At 37.9% G+C, this 22,731-nt stretch overlaps 1 protein-coding gene across 2 annotated transcripts in view; it reads left to right on the top strand.

Moving 5' to 3' along the window:
• BCAT1 (branched chain amino acid transaminase 1) overlaps positions 1–22,105 on the top strand; it is a 66,179-nt gene extending 44,074 nt beyond the window's left edge. For both annotated transcript variants that reach the window (XM_009971420.3, XM_032986229.2), the window contains 5 exons: positions 18–160; positions 5,975–6,060; positions 7,956–8,096; positions 9,235–9,309; positions 14,895–22,105. In XM_009971420.3, coding sequence (XP_009969722.2) covers positions 18–160; positions 5,975–6,060; positions 7,956–8,096; positions 9,235–9,309; positions 14,895–14,936 — 487 coding nt within the window. In that variant the 3' untranslated portion in view covers positions 14,937–22,105. The remainder of the gene's footprint in view (positions 1–17; positions 161–5,974; positions 6,061–7,955; positions 8,097–9,234; positions 9,310–14,894) is intronic.
• The last annotated feature ends 626 nt before the right edge of the window (positions 22,106–22,731 follow it).

The following is a 22,731-nucleotide window of genomic DNA, read 5'->3' as shown; positions in this document are numbered from 1 at the left end:
CTTCTTGTTTCTGGAAGGAATTATGGTTCTTCTATTTATGCTCAGCAAGAAGCCCTGGACTTAGGCTGCCAGCAGGTTTTGTGGCTTTATGGAGAAGATCACCAAATAACTGAAGTTGGAACAATGAATCTGTTTCTCTACTGGATAAATGAAGATGGAGGTATAGTAGCACAAAACATGAAAACATTTGGGACCATAATCCACAAAATTATTATTAGAGTGTAGATCATAAACTTTTTAATGAAGACAGTTTAACAAAGGAAATGTCTATTCTCTTCTGAAAACTGGTAGGTCACTGTTAGTTATACCATTGTGAAAGAGGAGATTCTGGAGCAGCTGTGAGTACTGCCTACTGATCACATACTAAACTGTTGGGTCAGTCCATGTGCCTAGAAGGGTAGAGTCTAGCCATACACAAAGTCACACTGAAGGTTTGATATCAATCAGCAGCACGCTTGATCTTGAAGGAGATGTTGGGACAGAAACGATGCAGACATACTAAAGACACCTTATGGCTGTGTAACTCTTCAAACTCTGTGTCTTTGGGCAGAAGTGGTTCCTGTTATCACTTTCTGGCAAGTCAAATGTTCCTGAAGCATAGCCAAAAGTATTTCAGTATCCAGCTGATGAAGAACTCTGCTCTTTCTTTGAAGAATTTGAAGTGGTGTCCAGTGGAGGCAGAGAGGGAGACACATGTCAGCGTTCCACATGACTAATGTTCCAATGATGCTTTCAAGATATACCATCATTCTTGAAGATATTTTTACCTCTTTGTACCCTCAGTTATCTTTGAGCAATGTACATGCTGATGAGAAAACTATCTAGCTAATGAGCAGCCAGCTATTTAGGCATCTGAAAACCACCCATTGGGCACGTAAGTATTCAGTGCTTGAGAAGTGATAGCTGCACCTGAGAACTGGTTCAGAAGACAACATGACTGAGTCCTTAAAGGACTGAGCCAATGTATAGGCAAGTGAATAAAAGGACAATAAAAGGACACCTCCTGACTTTCATGAGTGCTGGCTCTCCATGAAAATTGTTATTTATTTTTTGCATGGTAGCAGATGCAGGGTTCAGAATCTGATTTTGTCATAGTGCCACTGGTACCCTTGAAAACTGACATTTTTTTGACAGTGCTCAGCTGCAGTACAGAGGCAACATTCTTTGGGGTCAGCAGTGTGCTTTGGATAGTGTAGGGTAATGGGAACCCAGCTACCTGGCTCCCATGTCCAGTTTCATTACTTGTTCTTCTGCAAAATCCTCACCATTTTTGTAGGAAGAAGGATGATACTTCCTCAGTATTGAATAAATTTGTGAAGTCTTGTGAATGAAACTATAAATATAAGAAGTCTTCTTGTTGTTGTTGTTATAGCAGCAGTAGATTTGTCAGTGTAGCTGGATGGCCAAATTCACACCGTATGTAACGTTGCTGGAGAGACACAAAAATAGATTTTGGCTCATTCTGCCCAGGGAAAGGACACTGAAGGGGGGACATAATTAGAAATCAATGTTTTCATTGTACTTAAACCAGGAATATGCTGGAATTATCCAGCTGCAGCACTGTACTGTTCCAAAGATCTGCCAATCACTGTGTTACCAGTGCACTGCTGAATAGTACTATTGTGAGGTGGCTGTAGCAAACAACTTGTAATTCATGCCACCCAAGTTAACTGTATACTGGCAAACCTGAAATTTCACAGGCGTGGTCATTAGCATCATTGGAGTACTTTGGTGTCTCCTGTTGTGCTGATTAATGCTTAATTTATGATATCTTTGATTGAGAATCACTCTTGCTGCCCATGTGTGTCATCATGTACCTGTCTATGGCTTTACATTGTGATTTAAAAAGTGTTTGCCATTATGTCCTCCCACTTAACAAAGGATACTAACTTAGGCTGTGGTTTTGTTTTGTTATGCAAATTATGCAGCTGAGAAAGGGATCTAACATAAAAACAGTGAGGCAGAAATTGCAAATCATCAACAAAAGGAAAATGCCCTTCTTTGTGTATTCAGAGTAGTCTGAGCAGCTCTCCTTGATTTATAACAAATCAAAGACCCAGCCCAATAAAGCCTAGACGAATAGACATCTATACTTACAATGAGAGTAGGCTTTTCTTGCAAGACTTTGCTATATGTTTTCAGTTACAGCATTGTGACTAAACATGACAAGTTGTCTTGGGTGGCAGGAGGAGCCTGGAAAAATGTTTCGTTTGTAACATCGAGGAGGGAGTAGGAGAGGAAACTACTCAATTTCTGGTAAAATAGCATGACATGCTCTGTGCTGCTCTTGTATGCTCACTGCTGCTCTGACTGAGGCTTATAATAAAACCAAAGCAGGATCCCTTCTGTTGCATAAACACAGGAGTGTGATATTTCATTCATCAAATACTATTTATGGTTTATGTTCACAAAGTGAAAATTTTGGTCATCCTACAGTCCCTTCCACCTGCCTCTTCAGTGCACATAACAACCCCAAAAAGCTGTTATCATTGAAAGTAATTTCCTTTAATAATGTCTGCTCTTCTACCTAAAATAGAAGCTTGACTTTATGGAAAAACCTTAAAATTTAAACATATGTCCAACCTGAAGGTTTCTAACTATGAAATCTGTGTGCACTCTCCAAAAATTCAGTTTCTTCAAAATGAATTGGAACCATCTGGGCTCTACTTCTAGCTTTAATGTTAAGGCATTGTCAGTAGCATTCCAGCATTACTTAATATTTTTGTGCTGTTATTAAAATGGGGATTAATAATGCCCACTTCAAAATAGCTTACATAAATTAAAAACCAAATATTAAAAAATTCTCTAGAACACCCAGGTAAAATATCAGGCAAGTTTACTTAGTGTTCTGTAGGTGGAGGATTATTTGTGCTTCAGAAGTATGTTTTGCAAGTAGACTGCTAACAAAATAAGGATCGTACCTTCTGCTCTAATAGAAAGCCATAACAATACCATGGAGAGGAGAGCAGTGGATGAACGAGATTCCAGAAGAAGAAAAGGTGGGGAGAGTAATAGAGGAAAGTAAATTATCAGAGATGCAAAGACAGTGACTGTATGAAGAGAGAGTGGGAGAAAAGCCTGAGGGAAATAAGGAGAAAGAAACAGAAAGGTCCAGAACAAACTGGAAGAATTCAGCTGTTAATAATAGTGAAATCAGGGTTTCCTGGGTTCTCCCTGACCCTGAAGTTCACTTGGTATCTGATATCATTCTGTTAAAATACATTTTGGTGAATTTCTCAGCATTGTTATAGTGTGACTAGTACTGACATTATCCCATCTTTGGAATCTTAACTGCTCTATGTTCATAAATACAGGTGTGTAAAAATTGAAGCTGTGTAATAAAAGATTTCATTTTTAAAAATCCCTTTAAACACTCTGATGGAGTTCCATTGTTACAGCATGCCTATACCACGCCTGGTGTAATGGAGCACTGGGCAGACAGTGCTACTACTATACCAGTAACAGTAGTCAACTGAAGAGAAACCCTGACATTTTCCTTCAAATGCCTTTCCCTAGCTTTTTGCTGCTATACATTTTAAGGCTTCCAGCCCATCAAAACAGTTTATAAGGCAAATGGAGTTTGTGAGCTCACAGTCTGTTTTTTTTGGAGATGGACAAACTGATGTCATATGGAGCCTGGTTTGGCATCATTTCACAGAGAGGATGAGCTTTCTGGCATGCTGTGTTGTATACCATTATCATCTCTGCCGGATACCAGGGGAACAGATGTTCCTCGGGTGGCCCCAGGCTGGTAGGCATCATATGTATACTTGACAAAATTCTAGAGAGCAGGCTGTTTGAAACATTTTGAGACTCCCGTGTCATGTCTGCTCAGTGTTGTTTGGCAGCTGGTTTGCCCTGGCACCTTTTCGAGCTAGCTCACGTCAATTAATATGTGTTGTTGAGCTTAAACAGGTCCTGGCCAAGATTTGTGGCAACATCACCAAATAGAGAACGTTATCTGGTGTGTAGTCACAACCCTGGTATTAAGGTCCGCATTATTTGAAGTTTTCTGTTAGAGAAAGGGGCGTACTTGTGTATGACTGGGTCACAAATGCAGAACATCAGGTTTTCAGAATCAGGTGAGCCCTGTGGCTCATGGAAAGTTTTTAAGTCCTCTTCTTTTGATAGTTGTGCCAGAATTAGGACTAGACATGATTCACAGTGGGGAGTGATGCAAGACAGACTCCGAAAAAGGAAGGCTATTGTTCCTGACTGTATGAGAAAGAAGAGACCACTGCTGCTCTTAGGAGTCTGGGATAGGTTAGTTAAACCAGAGCAGAATATATTGAGTGTTCCAGGGCAACTTTTTTGTACATTTTGGCATGGCAGTTAACATCTTATGTTTGTATGGATCCTCATAAAAGGAACATAGAAGCACAGGTAGGAAAAACTTCTAATGCAGATGAATAAATCCATTGGTGGCTGTGCTAAAAAGTAACAGACGTTTCCCAAGAGAATAGACAGTAAGCAGCAGACTCAATGAACAATTCCATTTATTTATCTTCCATTTCCCTTACAGCACCCCAGCTCCCAAAGCCCCCTCTTGCAGAGCAGGAGAGAACCCATGCTGTAGTCAGTCTGGAGCATTGTATCCACTGGCTGGCAGGAGGTGTTTATGCACAGAATTACCTAGCTGACTGTTGAAAACGTAGTATTAAGCAACTGAGATCAACCTGCTCTCTCAGTCCAAGGATAAATACCATGTTTCTCTCTTCTAGGCAGCTGCAAGTTTTCACAAGACCTATAGAAACATTTTTAAGACAGCTTCTCCTTTGAGACAAGTTCAAACAGACCTGGACTCAGTGATCTTTTGCAGATAGAGAGAAGGGGGCATTATAAAAACATGAAGATACATATCTTGTTCTTTTATGTGATCTAGGTAAAAATGAATCAAAACCCATAACAGTTTGTGGATTTAATGAGAAGGAGAGTATCCTTATAAGATCAAGAGAAATAATGGTTTCTCATTGGGAAGAGAAAATGGTTAGAAAAAAATATGAAGGGTATTACTGGAAGACTGTGGATGTCTTCACTTCTCGGTGCAAATTTGAGACTGTCTTAAAAGAGCCTGGCTGTCTGAAAGAGTAAATGCTCAGTATTCTCTGATAATAGAAACCACTGTGTATGCTATGTGATGGTTTAAAATGAAAGTGATGTTTTAAAATGAAAAAGATTAACTCTGATTTGCTGCGAAGGTCAGATGGAAGAACAAAGGCTACATACAAACTTCATTGTTGTAATTTAAGTATTTACCAAGTATGAATTACCATTTATCTACTGTTTCATTCATTATCTTAGATGAATATTTATCTAATGTTCTTTTCCAAAAGCAAACCAGGAAAACAAGCAAATTAGGGGACAAAAAGGTACCTAGACTAAGACAAAAGATCATCAAGGAAATCTCCTGTCAAGATGGATTTGGCAAGGTTTCCACTGCTTTGCTTGTTCAGTAAATGGGCCTCAAAATTTCTGGTATATGTTCCATATTAATGCTATGAAGTAGGTATACTGAACCCTGGATTCCTAAATTAACTAGCGCAGTTCAGGAGAAGTCGTGATCTGCCCTGAGATTATTAGGCATGGTTTTCCCTTGTGCCTCTTTATTCTGAATTTGAATACTGAGCCATTCAATGGTTCCCAGTAGTTATACAGTGAATCCATAATACTCTGAGGAATAAAACCTACCACCAGGCTTTAGCCACGTATTTATTAATGTATTAAATATGTTTGTTCCCCACCCACTGAAGCATACTCAAAATGTTACAAACGCTCAACAACAACTTATTGGACCTGAATTTGTGTAACTTGTGTTCTTATAGAACTCTGAAAAATGTTGTATCTTACTGGGCAGGGAATGTTTCTGATATCATTCAACTTCTTTTTAATTTTCATGTCTGGTGAAATGTTGATAAACATGATTTTTGTTTCTTTGTTTTTCAACCAGTGTTTCTATTTCTTTTGTGTTTGACAGAAAATGAACTGGCAACCCCACCTTTAGATGGCATCATCCTTCCAGGAGTGACAAGACAAAGCATTTTGGATCTGGCACGCAATTGGGTGAGTGTTTTGACCTTGGCAGTAATGGTTTCAACTATCGTGTTATACCATTTACGACAGTAAGCATTCCTGGTGCTCAGTATCTTGAAGTTCAACTGATCTGGTCAAATCCCTTAACCTAAATGGGAACTAAGGGCATGCTAATTCATAGATTCCCAGCAACATTATCAGAATACCCACACCTGTTGCACAGAACAATACAAAGCTTGTTAAAGTAGCTCCGTGTAGTATTTAACATGAAAATTCTCATTAAATCCACTGGTACCAGCAATTTAAAGCAAGGAAGCAAACAATTACCGTGCATGACTACAGCTATACTTTAGTCATCAACACAGTATTTCTCCACTTAGTTCTCATGGTTCAACCCTTATTTCTAATAACTAGCATGCAGCCTAAAATCCAGCCACAGTCTTGAAGTCATACGTCTGCTGCAAGATTCCAGTTCTGTAGTATAGCTATCCAAGTATTTATTTGGACACTTGGGACTACCTCATAACTTGAAATGCAGCAGTCTGTTTGCTCTGCCTGTACTGTATTCAAAGGTTTTATTGTGTCTTGGGTAAGACTGCTAAATAACCAAAAGCTCATCAAGCCCAGTATCCTGTCTCCTGGTTTATATATAGGGACGAGTAACAGGTATAACACAGGCATGTATGATACTTTCCCCCCAGTATTAACTCAGCTTCCAACCACCTGTAGCTGAAAAATTCCCTAAAATATACAGTTCACAGTTTTATCACATAAATCTAACTTGCAGTGAAGAGTACTAGGCATGTACTTCATGATGCATATGTGCCACTTGACCTGCACTGAACTCTAGCTCATCTTTATTTGTATTGGTACTCCCCTAGTGCACAGATGTATGCACACTCCTCAGTCCTATCTCTTTTACAAGACAGACAGATATTCCCAGTTGGTAGGGCTTGTTTGTGAGATACCAGACTCTTACCTCAGTCCTCTTGAATAATTACTTGTCTTTTACACTCACAAAGGTTGTTCTGTTCTTCCTGACCTCTATTGTCTAACCTATCTGAAACTCTGCTTACATGGTGTCCCTGTCTCTCTTTTCAAATACTACCCTCTCCAGAGCTAATCATGTTTTCTGTTATCATAAGCATCTCTGTTTCATGTTAAAAAGCTTGCATATAAAACAAGGGCTAAGCTTTAGTTTGGTCTGATAGGACAAAAAAGTCCACATACATCCACGAAATGAAAATTTCAAAGTTTGATACTTACTTTTGTTCTTTAAACACATCCCCTCAGTCAGTTGCTGTGCATTCTTCAACATCTGTAGAAGGTAAAACATTTCCTATGTCAAGACTGTCCAATGTGAATTGCTTTACTCACACCTGCAGTACAATTAATTTTTGTATGACACAGCTGTGTGCAGGCTACAGTGTGAAATTTCACCAGGGATTAAAGAAATATACCACAACTTGTTGGCGTTGCAGGTGGAATTAATAGAATGTATTTTGCTTAGGAATTGTCTGAGAGTGGGATGCAAAGCTCTCTTGACATAACTGAGTAACTTTTGTACAAACTCTAGCATGCTAGAGACCATGAGTAGTCACATCCTGTGTCACATAATCCATGACAAATTCTGCTGTGTTATTCTCTAATGCAATATTGATATTCTGTACCAAATCAGAGGGAAGTGCCATTTAACCATCAGCATTGTATCTGGCAAACCAATGGCTTCCTTGAAGGTCATTCTTTTGATTAGAGTCTATCTTGTGTGATACTGGGAGGTTTGAAAAGATCACAAGATCACAGCCAAAACTTGACTGATTGCCACTAGGCTAACAATTCTAGAAGAGATGTTTCAACATAGAAAACAAAAATGCAAACCATTTTTAAACTTTTTACAATTCTTATGGTTGATTCTTGTTGCACAGGGAGAATTTAAAGTCTCTGAGCGATACATCACCATGAGTGACCTGACAGCTGCCTTGGAAGAAAACAGAGTGAAGGAGATGTTTGGTGCTGGAACAGCTTGTATTGTATGTCCTATCTCTAAAATTTTATATAAGGGCAAGGTAAGAAAATGTCTTTCTCTTTTTATTTTTTTTCCCCTTTCTTTCTTTGTTCAGACTTTTATCATAATTAATTGCAGATGAAGCAAAAAACAAGTGAGATAGAAAAGGAGTGATGCCAGAGGCTCCTGCAAAGATGAACAGTGTCAGTATGTTGTTTCCCAAGTGAATTACTGCTATGTTGTCAGAACAGAACTTTCCCTCTCATCTTCTGAGGTTTCTTAATAGTTAAAATAATAAAATCTTAATTTTTGGGAGAAGGAAAATAATTAAAAATAGTTCCCAGGTCCCAGTCTTTTTGAAAATATAGAAAAATACATTCTCCCATGTTTCTTTTGTTGAACATTTTTTCCAAAGTTAAGGCAGGTGGGAAAGGTGAGGAGAGGAAAGACTTTCGCAGGGAACCAAATTTCTGAGCCACTGTATTCTTTCCTTCTCAAGTTTATCTCTCCTTCACCCCTCACTGCAGGGAATCCAGCTCTGTTGGAAGAGCTGTTTTGAGAGGGTGCAACATACTATATACCATATGGGAGATTGCACAGGTGGAATTCCAGAGGCATTCAGACTGTTAAGCTGACTTGATGATATTTAGCCAGCACAAAGTTAGTTCAGAAGCCTGGGTTATTGCAGCTGCATATGTGGGTGCACTTGGTTCCATTAAATATGAGAAGTACAGTAAATGTCTGTTAGGTGATACTTCTTGAATTAGTAAGATGGAATAAATGTATTGATATTATCAGATGCTAAGATAAGAGACATCCAGATGCTGAGTGATAAGTACTATAAATGTACCTGTTGTGTTTCCACACGATATACTTTGAAATTCAGTATTGTATATAGTGTTTGTCTATACAATATACCCTCCATTCTGGACAGATCTTTTCGAAGGCTTAGATTAGCCTTTGTTTAAAAACAGTGTAACAGTTCAACTAATCTAACTTTTCACTGGCTCAGCATGCCTTCCTATAAAAAACATTACGACAATCCTTGCCTACTTGTAAAGTGGGCTAGAAAGCTTGATAAATACTTACTGAAATTCGTGGTGACCATAGGGCATTCATATGTATCTAAAGCTGTTATTACATTTTATTCTCTCTATTTGCTGCCCCCCCCTCCCCTCTCTTCCTTTATTCAATGTCAGCATTTGCACATTCCAACTATGGAGAATGGACCTCAGCTAGCAATCCGTTTCCTGAATAAGCTGAGTGATATCCAGGTAAGGTGCTTCCTCTTCTTTAACCAGATAAAATAACAAAAGGTGAACATCTGCAAACATTGGAAAAAATCTTTTTAATAGTGGTAGTATAGACACCATTATATACTAATATAGGCTCTCTTGTTTGGTGTGGCTATTCTATAATTCTATTTTTTTTTTTTCCCTTGAGAAAGTATGATATGGATGAAGAGTGATATACTTTTTCCTTGTTCATCTTGGAAGCTGGATGAGATTTGTAAGATATTACTGTTATCAGTAATATCCAGTATTGTTGTTATAGGGTCCTTTTTAAGGGAAAAAAAATAGCATTATGAAGCATCTTAATAACCACAATCACAAGTGAATATAGTCTAATCGATAAAGAGGTGGGTGAAGTAGTAAGCACTCACTGGACACAGCCAGCTGTTAACCATTTCTGTTTCTCAGCATCTTTCCAATCATGCAGTCACTTCTGTTCTTAAAACAGTTCCTTCTTCTGAGATTTGCTAAACATCAAAGTCTATTTGGACTCTGTGCTTGACCTCCGTGTCAGGGCATAGAAGTCAATACCATTTCAGGTAAAGTCAGAGCAGCACATGATGACCTTTCTTATTTCAGTTGCCTGTTTCCTTTTCCATTTTTAGTGTAGTTTATGGTGTGGGGAATTTGGGGATAGGGGTAGGTCTTGGCAAGTTTCAAGACCCTTTATTTAAGATCTGACAGCAGCTGCTTGGCAATATTGTCATGATTTCTTCAAGTCTGATGGCTACTGTTCTACAGTCTTAGCTTTTAGCTCAAGATGTTCTTAGATTTGCTACTAAATTTTTTAATCTTCCTTCCAGTAAGCCCTGAACTAAGAATCTTCTTGAAAAATTGTGAGATGTACCGCACCACATAGCAACTCTATGAACCCCATAAAACAATCAGAACTTCTAAAGAGTCCTTTTTCCTTCTATTTTACAGACCCTTTACTAGTGTATAGAAATAATCTCATACAGGGTTCTTCTGATGAGACCCCAAACAAAAACTACTCATGAATTACAATCTGCTGTCATATGCTGACCCACCTAAAATCCCATGATAAGCAGATTCATTTATGCAATGTTATTTATTTAGCATTTTGTGCTATATTGCAGTCCAAGTTTAAATCCATTGCTATTCATTGTGGGGTTTTTTTTCATTGCTTAATTGAAGCAGGGTGAAGCAGTCTTAGACAAGGGGTAGTCAGGCCATCTCATAATTTCAGTGGTTCTTCTGTACTCTTGTTTCTCTACATAGTTTTACCTTTCACAGTTGCTGGTCTCCAGCATAACTGCTGCCCATGCCCCCTCCGCACCCCAACTTGTAGCTCAAACGATGCAGCAAGAGCACTTGACTCTTCTTCTCTAGGAGGATGACATGGGTTCAACATCTCTTGTTCTTTACAATAGTATTGGACATTTCTGGCTGCAACTCAGGGAGAAAAGAATTCCTGATATTCTGATACCTTTGTGTTGGTGGCTGAGCCAATTTTCATGAGGCCAAAAAGAGATACTCCATCATCATGTTTCTGTTTTTTTCAGCTGTGTCAAATGTAATGGCTTGGGGTCTGGGACTTTCTCTTCAAATGGTGGGACTGATAACTGGGAAGAAGCATAGACACCTTTGGTTCTAGATTTTATTATTTATTGAGGGAAAGGAGAGGCTTAGTATTCCATATTCCCAGCTCAGTTACATGTAATATTTTTATCATCTTACTATGTGAGAATACACGGTAGCCTTTCTCCAGAATCCCACTACATACCACAGTTTTATTTCATCTTTCTCATGCCAAGTGCCTGATACACCTGTCTAAAATAGCAGTTGGTGTCCATCACTGTCATTTTTTTGTTGTTGTCATATGACCAGATTTATTTATTATACACTTTTCATTGTGATACGTACTGATCACTGTTTCCATAGCACTCTGCTCTGTGTTAAAGCCATCTTGTTAGTATGTCAAGTATCTGTCTTTAATAACTAAAAACACTTGTGTAGCCTCTGTGTTGCCTTCTGATGTCTAGGCAATGCTTTTGCAACATATGTTAGGGCCTTCAACAATTTGTGATCAATTTGACTCTCCACTGATTACTTCTAATTACAGTCATGGAATAGCTCAGCATCAGAAAGAGTTGAGTCCAGTTGTAGCACCTTGTTGAGTGTTACGTGTGGGAATGGGTACTGCCTTAGCAGTTTGTGTCATGAGACAAGCAAGTGCCTTCTCTAGAAGAATGGCTTGTGAAATCCAGAATTCTGTTTCAGAAAACAACACTGGAATATGCGTCTTTCTCCCTTGGCCAAAAGACAGTGAGTGGATTATTAAGACAAATTTATCCAGCCTGTTCCCTGAGGCTTTCTCCCATGTCCTCCCTGATCACCTTGCTTTACCACCTCCAACCAAGGCTCAGAAGGAGGTTGGAAAAGTGTGGATTGCTTCTAACGCTATCTTTCTTGGACTTTTTTACTTCACAACTACGCATATGGACATTTTTGCCTTTCAACTATGTACATACCATGTGTTCATTATTTACATGCCAAGAGTAAAGCCATCACTCCTGCAAAGTGCTGGACTATTACGTATATGTTTACTTCTGGGTATTCTTCCATCTTTAAAAAGGCCAGGAGAGTTAGAACACTTAATCTTTAGAAACATTATTTTAAAGAGAACGGTGGCTGCTTCCCCTTTAGGAGTCAATCAGTGGTTGCTGATTGTGTTTCTGCACTTTTCTGTCTGTGGAGATATGAGCTCATATCCAAATGGACCCCGGGTTGTCCTACAGAAAACAATGCTGCAACACACAAAATGGGATATATAATATTATTAAAATATCAGAGGAGTTTTCAGGATCTTTCACAAAGATCTTTCATATATTCTACAGGAGTGGAAAAAAAATATCTCTTTGCAGTATCATTGGACTATTGTCATATCATTTGGACAGGCTGAGGTTGTTATTCCAAAGAACATTCAAGTTCTGAAAAATAAAATGCAATGAAAATGACAGCCAGTCACAGCTTTGGTCTCTGTGCTGTGCTGTTGCCTGAACTAGAGTAAAGTATTCATTTCATGTTGGACGACAGGCATTTGTAAAAAAGTAAAAATTCTCAGTACCAACATTGTCCAGCATTTGAACCTGTGACCACAAGGTGCACGACTCCATATCCAGTATCGTTACAGTGATTCCCTCATGTACAATATATGGGGTTTTTTAACATTTTCACATTATCTTCATTATTGTGTTTCTAAGTCTGTTTTCATGCTGTTCATTGTTCTTTTGCAAGTCTTCTGTGTTCAACAGGATTTCTTTGGATTTGAACAGCTGTTCAGTGGAACTAGAGCTAGAGTGACAAATTAGAAACTCATGGGCAGAACTGATTCCATTTCTCATGCCAATGGAGAGAGACAGTAGTAGCACTGCAATATACATTTCCCTTCCTATCACTGAGTGGAAATCATGATTACTAAAGGCTGATAAAGATTTTAGATTAAGCAATTTACATTGTATACAGTAGCGGTGTGTTTATGAATTAATTAGTCATAGTACACTATCTGCTATAACCACTTGAGTTAGAAGATTTAGAGATGAGATTCTTTTCTCTGGGAATACACTCAGTGAAATACCACTCAGATGTTCTTGTGGTTTTGCATTCCATTCTTTGAGAATAAACAAGGTTTTGCTATACCCTCTAGAGTGTAGATCAAGATGCAATTTGGAAGGGATAGATAGAAGGTAAAATATATTGTTTATACTACATGATAGAAAATACATTTAAACACTGCAGTCAATAAATCAGTGAGCAGACATTTAGTCAAAAAACTCAATCTTTCTCAAAGATGCACTATCTAAATTGGTTGGCCAGCAGAAATCAACCAGGAAGGAGAATGTATGTGTTAATTTTTACAAAGCAGGACCTGTGGGGATGAAAAAGAGGGATGAGATTGACTAGCCCGAAGTCACAAGGTCTTTGACAGAAACAGAAAAGGAAGCTAAAACTGCTTTTATTTCTGGAATGAAAACATCTTGATTGTTGTATAGTATCTTCATTCTCCTTGTAATTCTGGACGCAGGTTGAAACTAGTCAAATGGCAACTCAGATCAGCCCTTGCAATTTCTGAAGTCAGCATCAGAGCATTAGATGATACTACTGACTAAAGCCACCAAAACTTACAAATAATACCCTGGCCTTTGCCTGCTTTCTGATTTGGAGGAGGTGGGAGTGCCACCTTTTCTCTGAGAAGCAGTGATACGAAGGTCAGACATCTCTTTTTTTCTTCCTTGCCCCCATCCTCAGCAAAACTGCCTCATATGAGGGTAATCCAGTGCTTTGTGGTCAAACTAATGATACATCTGCTTTTCCTTGGTTAGAGTTCCTAAGGCAACCACACTGACATCTGGGAATGTAAGCTGGAAATCCTTTGAACAAGTACATCGTCCAAGGTCCTGTGTAGCACCATACCAGTGTTTAGTCAACCGCATTGCAGACTGCAGAATAGGAGCAGCAGAAATAGCAATGAAAAGAAAAATTAGATGTGATACATGTGGAAATCATTTAGAGCTTTACCTGCTAGAGTAAATAATAAAACACAAGCACACTGAACATCATTCCTTTGTGGATCTAGAAGTGTGTTTTTCTGGCTCATCCTGGTTTGGAGCTGTTGTCTTTTCCCTGCTTTAAGGTCCCTTTATCTCCTTTTCTACTGCTGCAGAATTTGGATTGGAGGAACTTCTATTCATCTTCTCTGGAGAAATTATCAAGTAATCTTTTCAGTCTATATAAAGAGTCTAAACCCAGTCTTTATTCCTTGGTGAAAAGTGTTTTCAAACTTCCTGAACATGGTACTATGAGGGAAAGGGCTCCCAACTTACCCCTGCTGCTAATCTTTCCACCTCTACTTTACTTACATACTTTATCCCTATGTGCGTTTTTGGGGCTCACTGGAGCATTGTTTACAGCACTGATGACAAAGAGCTTTAGAACATGGATCCATTTTTTAACAATCAAAAGTGTTGCCTTTGGACTGTATCCTCCCCTGGAAGGGATACAGCTCCATGTGGTAGGTTGCCTTTGTTTCTGACTGGTGATCCTGTTGGTTTGAATATGGAAAGATGACTTGTTTTATGTGGGTTACAATTCTCTTTAATTGTACTTTAGGTATTTGTGATGGGTTTTGTTTCACATTCAGTCAGAATGCTGTAATAAAAACCCACCTTGAAAATAAAAAGAAATACAACCAAATGTGTTTGTTTATTGGAGCTTGAGCATGGATGTACTTATGAATGAATTAATGAACTGACCTCAGGGAGTAACTGTATTAAATTGATGGAAAGCTCTAGTGAAGCAGGACTATTCTGTATCATCTCTAATGAGTATCAGTATTACCCCTTCTTAGTCTACTTATTGGAAGATGAATAAAGCTTCAAGCTGCCTCTAGGCTTTGCTCAAATCAAAGACAGAAGTAAAGGCATTAGAAATAATGTAAACTACTGTCAGGGTGGTAGATAAGAATCTTTCTGAGGATAGACCTAAGAAGTTACCATAATTGTACACAGTTACTTTTATTCTTAAACTCCATTTTTGCTCCATTTCAGTATGGAAGAGAAGACAGCGATTGGGCAGTGCTGGTGTCATGAAGGTAGAAGAGTTCAGACCCTCCGGACAGACCAGACATGAATAAAGACAACTTCTGTAGCTGCCTGTGTGTAGCATAGTTTCTGTATCAATTTCCTTCCCAGGATGATTGTTTCTACAATCTGGCAAATGTGAACACAATCATTTTGATTTCTACTGTAATTCTGTTGGTAGAAGCCTGTCTTCTTGGTAGAGGTGCTAAATGTTAGCAATAGAACTTTCCTAATGGTTTTCTTAGTGCCTCCTTGTGTCTTATGTACAGTCTGAAAACTTGTAAAATGCTCTTCAACTGCTCTTCAGTTTGTTTTAACAGCCATCACCAGCAGAGCACATTGTCATATAACACAAAGGCATTGCCTGTCAGCTGGCTGTAGGGTTCTGTTCACATTATTCTGCCTTTTGCTCTGTGTTCAGGAGACAATTAAGTTTAGCCATATGCTCTTTCCTCCCATACTCTGCTCCTATGCGAGATTTCTGAGTTTGTGTAGCTCTCTAGATCCCCTCATGCATACTCTGTCAAATAACAGCTTCATCCTTTAGGCCAAAATTATCTGAGGCAATCTAACCTGCAAGATGCTCCCTGTTGGCCTATTGCCTTTCCCTCCATGGGGATATGCAGTGGCTGCTTGGGCAGTGCATACCTCCCTAGTAGCTGAATACATCCTTCCATGCGTGATTTACAGGACTGGGTCAGGCCCTGCTGAAACAAAAATTACCCTTTGTCTGGCCTAGCACAGATCTGGGCACTGCAGACGCACTGTTGCCTTCCAGGTGAATGTCTAGAAAATAAGATTAGACAACTGTGGCTGGCTGTGAAAGTTGGACCACTCGTCACAGCAACCAAACTTTTAGATTGAGGAATTTCTTTCATTATCCAGTCACCTAATTTAGATCAGCAAAATGTTTTTCTTCTCCCCTTCACCACTTGTGAAATGTATCCAGCCTCCATTGACACGTGTGCTTTAATAGCGCCTTCCTATTAAGGAATAAGCTATGTTATCAACGGAAAATATCTAGCACAAGAAGGAAAGAGATTCCATTCAAACCCTGGTTTCATTCTGATTAAGCACATACCTCTTCATATACCGCTACTCTCTCACGTGCGGTCTTGATACTATTTGGAAGCAATACAGAGTATGTAGCCCATAGTCAGGGAAATAACTTTTGCAAACGTTCATTAACAATCATACTGTAATATTTATTAGCTTTCTCTTTTTGCACACAGGTCTGTTGAACAGCTTTAAGATATCTCTTGCCAAAAAGGATCACCACATTCTGTATCAGTGTTCCGAAGTGCTACTTCAGTGTAAAACTGGTAGACCTTTATTGTCACTAATAGAGTCCTATAAGAAGTAAAAGTGAAACATTTATTACCATAGTTTGCAGTAGACATGCACCAGTATTAAGGGAAATATTTAGCACTTTATTTTTTGTAAGACCCAGCAGTATCTCTCTCATGCTTTGTAAGTCCTTTGTAGTTACTGGCATTTGTTAACATAGTTTAAAAAGACAAAATATAATTTCTAATAGACCATCCATGCCTTATGCAACTGCTAAAAAGTAGCCTTATGGCTTTCCTGTTGATTTTTGGTCAGATTTTAAAGACAACACCTACTTAGCCATCACTTTCTTTTGCTTCCTTAAATCATTACTTTTACTATCTTTCACTGCACTCCAATCTGAGATTTTAATGAAGAACAGTTGAAGGTTCTCTCTGATGATGTAACTATTATTAAAATTTGTTGAATAATTTTCTCTTTAGAATACAACTGCAAGCACAAAATGTTGTTTCACTTATAGTAGCAATAGTATTGCATGTTAGCTTTTCTGACCATTTGAATCTGTATCGTGTGCTGGTCTTTGTTCAGTATCTTACTACGTATTATAAGCTGCTGGTAGTCTTTCTTTTTATGTAATTAGATGGGTGGAAAAATTAGTATGGGGAATATGTCAAGATGCAATGTGGGGTAGAGAGTTTTATCCAATGAGACAAGTATCATAATTAAAGAGTGCCTTTAACTAGAGTGTGGCATGGAGCTCTAAAAATTATGTAATGAGCAACCACATGTGGCTTCCTGTTACTATCTAATCTGTTCCTTTATGTTCATCTCAGATTTAGTAGCAAAAGAAAGAGTGGAAACATCTAAATTCAAATGCATGGCAAAGCGGTTGTGTGATACCTTAACATCTCAGGATGTTGATAGAGTTGACAGGTATCATCTATCAAAAATCTCCATGAAGGCATCAGTATTACCAGCAGTAATCTATTCTCTAGTCAGAATGAATAAGGACCAGTTAGAAGAATTATTTTATTGTGGTGTAAACCTAATGTTGTGTAAAACTCTTCTTAAATTGGATGCAAGTAATTTAACATGAGGAAACCAGGCGGTTTCATTTATTGTGGTTTGCACTGCCTCCTGCGCTCACCAGAGAGACACCTTTCCCTTTACTGCACATTTTGAGCTTATAGAGACTTTAAAATGATGAGAGTTGAAACTGGAATGACCCACAGAAATGCGTAGACTTTTCTAGCAGAGAAGAATGAAAACATGTAGTGTGTGTATGTTAACTGTTGTCTTTAACATCTTGGTTAATTGCTTTACTCTGGCTATGTCAACTCAGAGTTGTGCTTTTTTTCAAATGGTATCCAGGTGAACAGGTTCTAGATTTTAAAGTTTAAAACCTAAATAAGGGAGCTGACGGGTCTGTATAGCACAGGAAATTCTTCTGTCCTACCCTGCATTCTGCCACTGCTTTTTTATCCTGTTAACCAAAGGAAAGAAATAATATGTGTAAATAATAATGAGTATTTGGTATTGCATTCTCCCTATTTTCGCCTGTAAAATTTAGGAGGGAACTGCGGTATTCCCTGAGCTAATAATAGATTGTAAAAGAACATCTGCACTCTTTTCTCTATGTGCCCTATTTGTTTAATTGCAACAGATTTACATAGAAAGAGTATGGTACATCATAACTAGGCAATTATCCATTCTTCATCACTTAGTTATGGTTCTGCTAATTGATCATTTAAGACATAAGATAGTCTAACATTAGGAACATTTGAGACTGTTCAAAAAAGATCAACAAATTAATATTGTTGTGTGATATTTGCATAATTGGATGCAATTATTTAATGTTTAATTGGGTTGATCAAATGAGATTCAGCCTTTCACATGCTTATGTTTTACAAACACTGATACTTTAAAATTATAATAATGAACTCTAATTTTCATATGTTCTTTCTTCTCTCCTTCATTCTTTTGATTATTATTTTCAGTATTGAGCATGTCCTTAATTTTCAGTTTGGTGAGCATGATTTATGCATAGGAAAGAAGTCCTTCAAATCAGAGAACTTTTCACAAAACTGGCATTTCATACAAGCTGTTCTGATGCCAAGAGTTATGGCTTCAGCAACTGGCATTACTTAACTAGATTCTTAACTGGGATAAGGGCAAATTAGCTGAGAATTTAGTGACAGACTCTGGTGAGAATGCTAATAAATGTTCCTGCTTCGGGTAGATAATCTGTTCAGTCTGTAACAGTGGAAGGCAAACACGACTTTTCTGGGATATAGAAGGGAAGTCTGATAAGACAAAAGCAAGATAGTGAGAAAGATCTCTGCCCAGCCATTGTTTACACCTGTTCAACTATCTCAAGCCAAAAAGCAGTTGTCCTCTAGTCCTCCTCTTTCTAGATAAATTCTTGTTTAGGGTTTACCTAATTCAACAAAGAAACATCATTGATCCTCTCCTGTATACTTAAATTTATACTTATTTTTCCTCAGACATGAAGAATGGTAATTTGGAAAAATGTGATATTTGAAAGAGTCATTTGGAATGCAAGTTATTTGAAATGTCTGTCTAATACATCGTCTTCCAAGAAGGTAGACAGAAAAACAGCTGGGACTGATCTCATAGCTGCCTAATTAGAGGAGGAACCCTCTTGAATTCAATGGCCTCTCCAAAACGAGCTGCATAATCTCAACAGATTGCTTAGTGTGAACTGTCTGTTGATAGTGCCTTGCAATCAAATAGAATACAGAGATGGTAGCACAGACTGCCAGACTATGGCACATTGGCACTCTCTGCGTGGGATTCACTCTACTCATGGTGAGTTTTAATGTTCCAGTGACAGGCTCATATACTGAGAGGTGGGCAGGTATAAATGCTGGCTGAGTGTGTCCTGCGGTGGGCTGTTCCTTGCTGTCTTTCTCTCCCTTCCACACAGACTTGCAGCCCCTTTCCCCCAGCCTCCTATCATGATGCCACTTAGTCTCATATCTAAAAGTGACCATTTAAGCAAATTTTGCAGTCTTGTTGTTTTTAGTAGTAATGGCAGTTAAAAAGAAAAAAAAGTTCATCTTGCAGGTGTTCAGGGATCAGAATTGCACTTTACCACCTGCACATATAATGCCTGAATAGACTGCCACTGGCTTTGTGACCCTGGACAAGTTATCTAGCCTCTTTGTAAGTGCGGAGTAGTACTACCACTTATACTACTTTTCACTCTAATCCAAACTTTTGCCTAAAAAGTAATTTTACTACAGATCAAATAAGCTTTCCAGAAAGCTTTTTAAGCAGCAGAAAAAGATGCCATGTGAAGTCCAGTATTTCAAGGATTGCTTTAGAATAGAATTATCTTGATTATGCAGGAGAATAGTGTTATTTGAATGAGAAATATATTTAAGGTTTTCTGTATGAACCCATAAACAAGTAAAATATGTATTTCAGAGTATAAAGTAGCATGCATTCTCTTGAAAAGAGAATTCACCTCCACCTCTCAAACAGTAAGATCTTATTTAAGTGATATTTGAAGGAAGCATTGTAGCTCTCAGTGTAGAGTCATTAGATTACAACTATTCTAGAGGTATACTTTGTCATGTAGCACTGACACAGACCTCTCTATCAATCTTGACTACAGATTTTCTGAACTGCAATAATGAGCAATTGAGAAGTGTCAAAGAGCTGTGTTTTACTGTATTTTGTCACTATCCTCAAGATTTGGAAAAATAATTCGTAAGTCCTAAATCATTTACGCTAGGTAACTTCTTAATAAGTATTTACATTTTTAGTCATAATAGTGGAAGAGAGTAATGGTATTGCATTGGTGAAAAATACTGTTGTAGCAATCCTTCTGTCCATGCCTTGCTTTAAGCCTGATGGTTATTAGTGGCAATTCCAGGATATTTTCCCTGACTATGCAAAATCTGAGTACCATCTATGTAGTACAGTTGTCAAATACATCTCCAACTCCATAAACAAAACTAACTTAGCCATTACTTTGAGCTAGAAAAGCCAAGTATGTTAGAGCTTAATAGGTGTGTAACAATACTGAATTAGAATAGTCAAGCCTTAGATGTGGAAGAAAATTTTGGAATTAGTAACTCACTTAAAAATAAATCTTGTTAACCACACCCAAAGTTACTAAAAATAATGGTGTTGAAATTCACTAGTAATAACAGCATGGCTGGATCCTCATCCTTCTCTCTAAACATGAATTTATACTGTTTGCTTATCTTAAAACTTAATTTATTGTGTCCAATTTTTAACACAGTCCTGAATTCTCATGCCATTCTTTTAAAAAAAGACCTCGATATAGAATTTTAAAATATTTAAAATATCTGCTGGATAAAGAAAAAGAAGACAGCTTTGTGGAAGTAATTAACTAGTGTTCCAAAATGGCTTTCCAACACTGGTCAGTTTTGGTTTTTACCAAAGAGGTATGCAGGCAATAGTAGATAAAATAAGTGAGTGTAGTGCTTTTTTTTTTTTTTTTTTTTTTTTCCTAAGCAAGAGCTGGGAAACTTTCTAAGAGCTGGTTCTCTTAATAATGCTAACTCTTCATAGAACTTGATTTTGGCAGATTTAGAGCAGTCTAACTGAGATGGAAGAGCTCAGAAGTTATCTCAGGTGGTACTATCCTGCATGAACAGATTTTCTTTCATTTTATGATCAGAGAGATCAAGATATGAACATGGAATCTTTTAAATTTTGCACCTTTTTATAAAAATTTTGCTTTTCATTTTAGAATTCTGATACAGTATCACTGAACTATTATCTTAAACTATCATATCTCTGTAGGTTATGAGGAGAAAGCAAATTTTCTTTATGTAATCACCTTCTTCCTGTATGCCAAATCCCCTCTTCATTATTATCTGGTCACCACTAGAATTGTGACCTCTTCAAGTAAAATAACAGGTTTTTTCCTCTCCTGTACCCTACTAGCATGCTATAAAATTTTTAGTAAGTGCTTGTAGCAAATGCCAGAGCAAAAAGTAAAGTGAAAAGTCTTCTGTTTCCAGAATGAGAGTAAAATTACCCATCAAGTCAGTCAATACAGGTCAGAAGAACATCATTACCATTCTAATTCAGTCCAAACCAGAGACTATCCAGGTACACCAAATATCTAGCAAGATGGTAGATTGCTATTACTATTTGAGAATGCTCTTACTCAGTTGCTTAAATACCTACATCCGTGCCTACATTTTCATAACTTGAGCCCTAGTATCAGAACTGAAACCTGCAACAGAGTTATATGTCATGAAACAAAAAATATTAGATCAAAACAAACAGGTAATGCTCCAGATCATCTAACAGCAAGAAAATGTTTCTACAGGTAAAAGGTTCTTTGCCATGATGGAGACAAGAGTTTTATCTGAAGCTATTTGCAAACAATTTCTGCTGAAGCAGTAAATTTGGAAAGACGGATGTCCCAATCTACCTGACATTTGAGGCATTTAGAAGGGTACAGTAGTAATTATTGGAATTGTAGCATATAAACAGTGAGAAATTAGCAGCTTAAAGAGGGAGAAGTAAACACCTCTGAAGGGTCTCTGTTTTCACAAATGTTCAAGTTAACTGGGTATTTTACAAGGATGTGAGCATATAAAAGTGGTAAAGGACAGATGTGGGAAAAAATACTGGATAAACTAAACGAAACTCTACCTCATTCTTCTCTAAAGGTTTTGCAGAAGCACAATTAAGCGCTCCTAATGGCATTGTTATGTACAGACCATCTGGCATGAAAGAAACACTTTATATTTCTATGTCTATAAATCCTGTAATAACCGTATTTTGCTGGCAGTAGAAACAGTCTATACTATTTGCAGTTTTCCTCATCAAATCAGTAATTATGCAATGTTTTTGTCTCCAATAAAGGAATTTAATGGGCACCTGTTTGTGACATGTTATGAAATCGTCACTGTTGAGTACAGCTACCTAAGCATAATTATCCCATAGATGTGAGCTGTTACGAAACACATTCTTGAAGGCTGGATTAAAAGAAAAAAGAACTAACAAATGAAGTGTGGCGTTTAAGAACACCAAAGCAAGACTCAAGTGGTGAGAGATAAGCTAACTCTATAGTCAAAATGCAAAGTCTATATTCTGCCTTCTGGCTTCCACTGAAGTTTAAGGATATGACACAGTGAAGAATGAGGCCTTAGCAATGGCAGGCACACATCTACCCTGCCAAGCCTGGAGGCTGAGCCGGTTGTTTCACTGGACAAATCAAGCAGCAAAAGTACCTACCTGCTAACCATGTTGTCATGAAACAGCTTTTAACATGCCAGGACTACGTAGCAGTGATTGAATACAGCCCCCATTCTAAGGGTTTTGGGGCAATGAACTCAAGGGAGAGAAGAAAGCCAGAAAGCAACTTTATACTTCTAGCACTTACTTCACAGGGCAGTTTTGAATAGCCATTACTCTAAAGTATGTCAACCAATGGGAAACCCTTTGAAAATGGAAAGCACTGAAAAGTGAGTGTCATTAAAATCTTGACATTTGCCATGTGTAG

The sequence above is a fragment of the Tyto alba genome, unplaced genomic scaffold, assembly GCF_018691265.1.
Source record: "Tyto alba isolate M040663 unplaced genomic scaffold, T.alba_DEE_v4.0 Super-Scaffold_21, whole genome shotgun sequence".
Classification (NCBI taxonomy): domain Eukaryota; kingdom Metazoa; phylum Chordata; class Aves; order Strigiformes; family Tytonidae; genus Tyto; species Tyto alba.
This window is presented reverse-complemented; position numbering and strand designations above follow the sequence as displayed.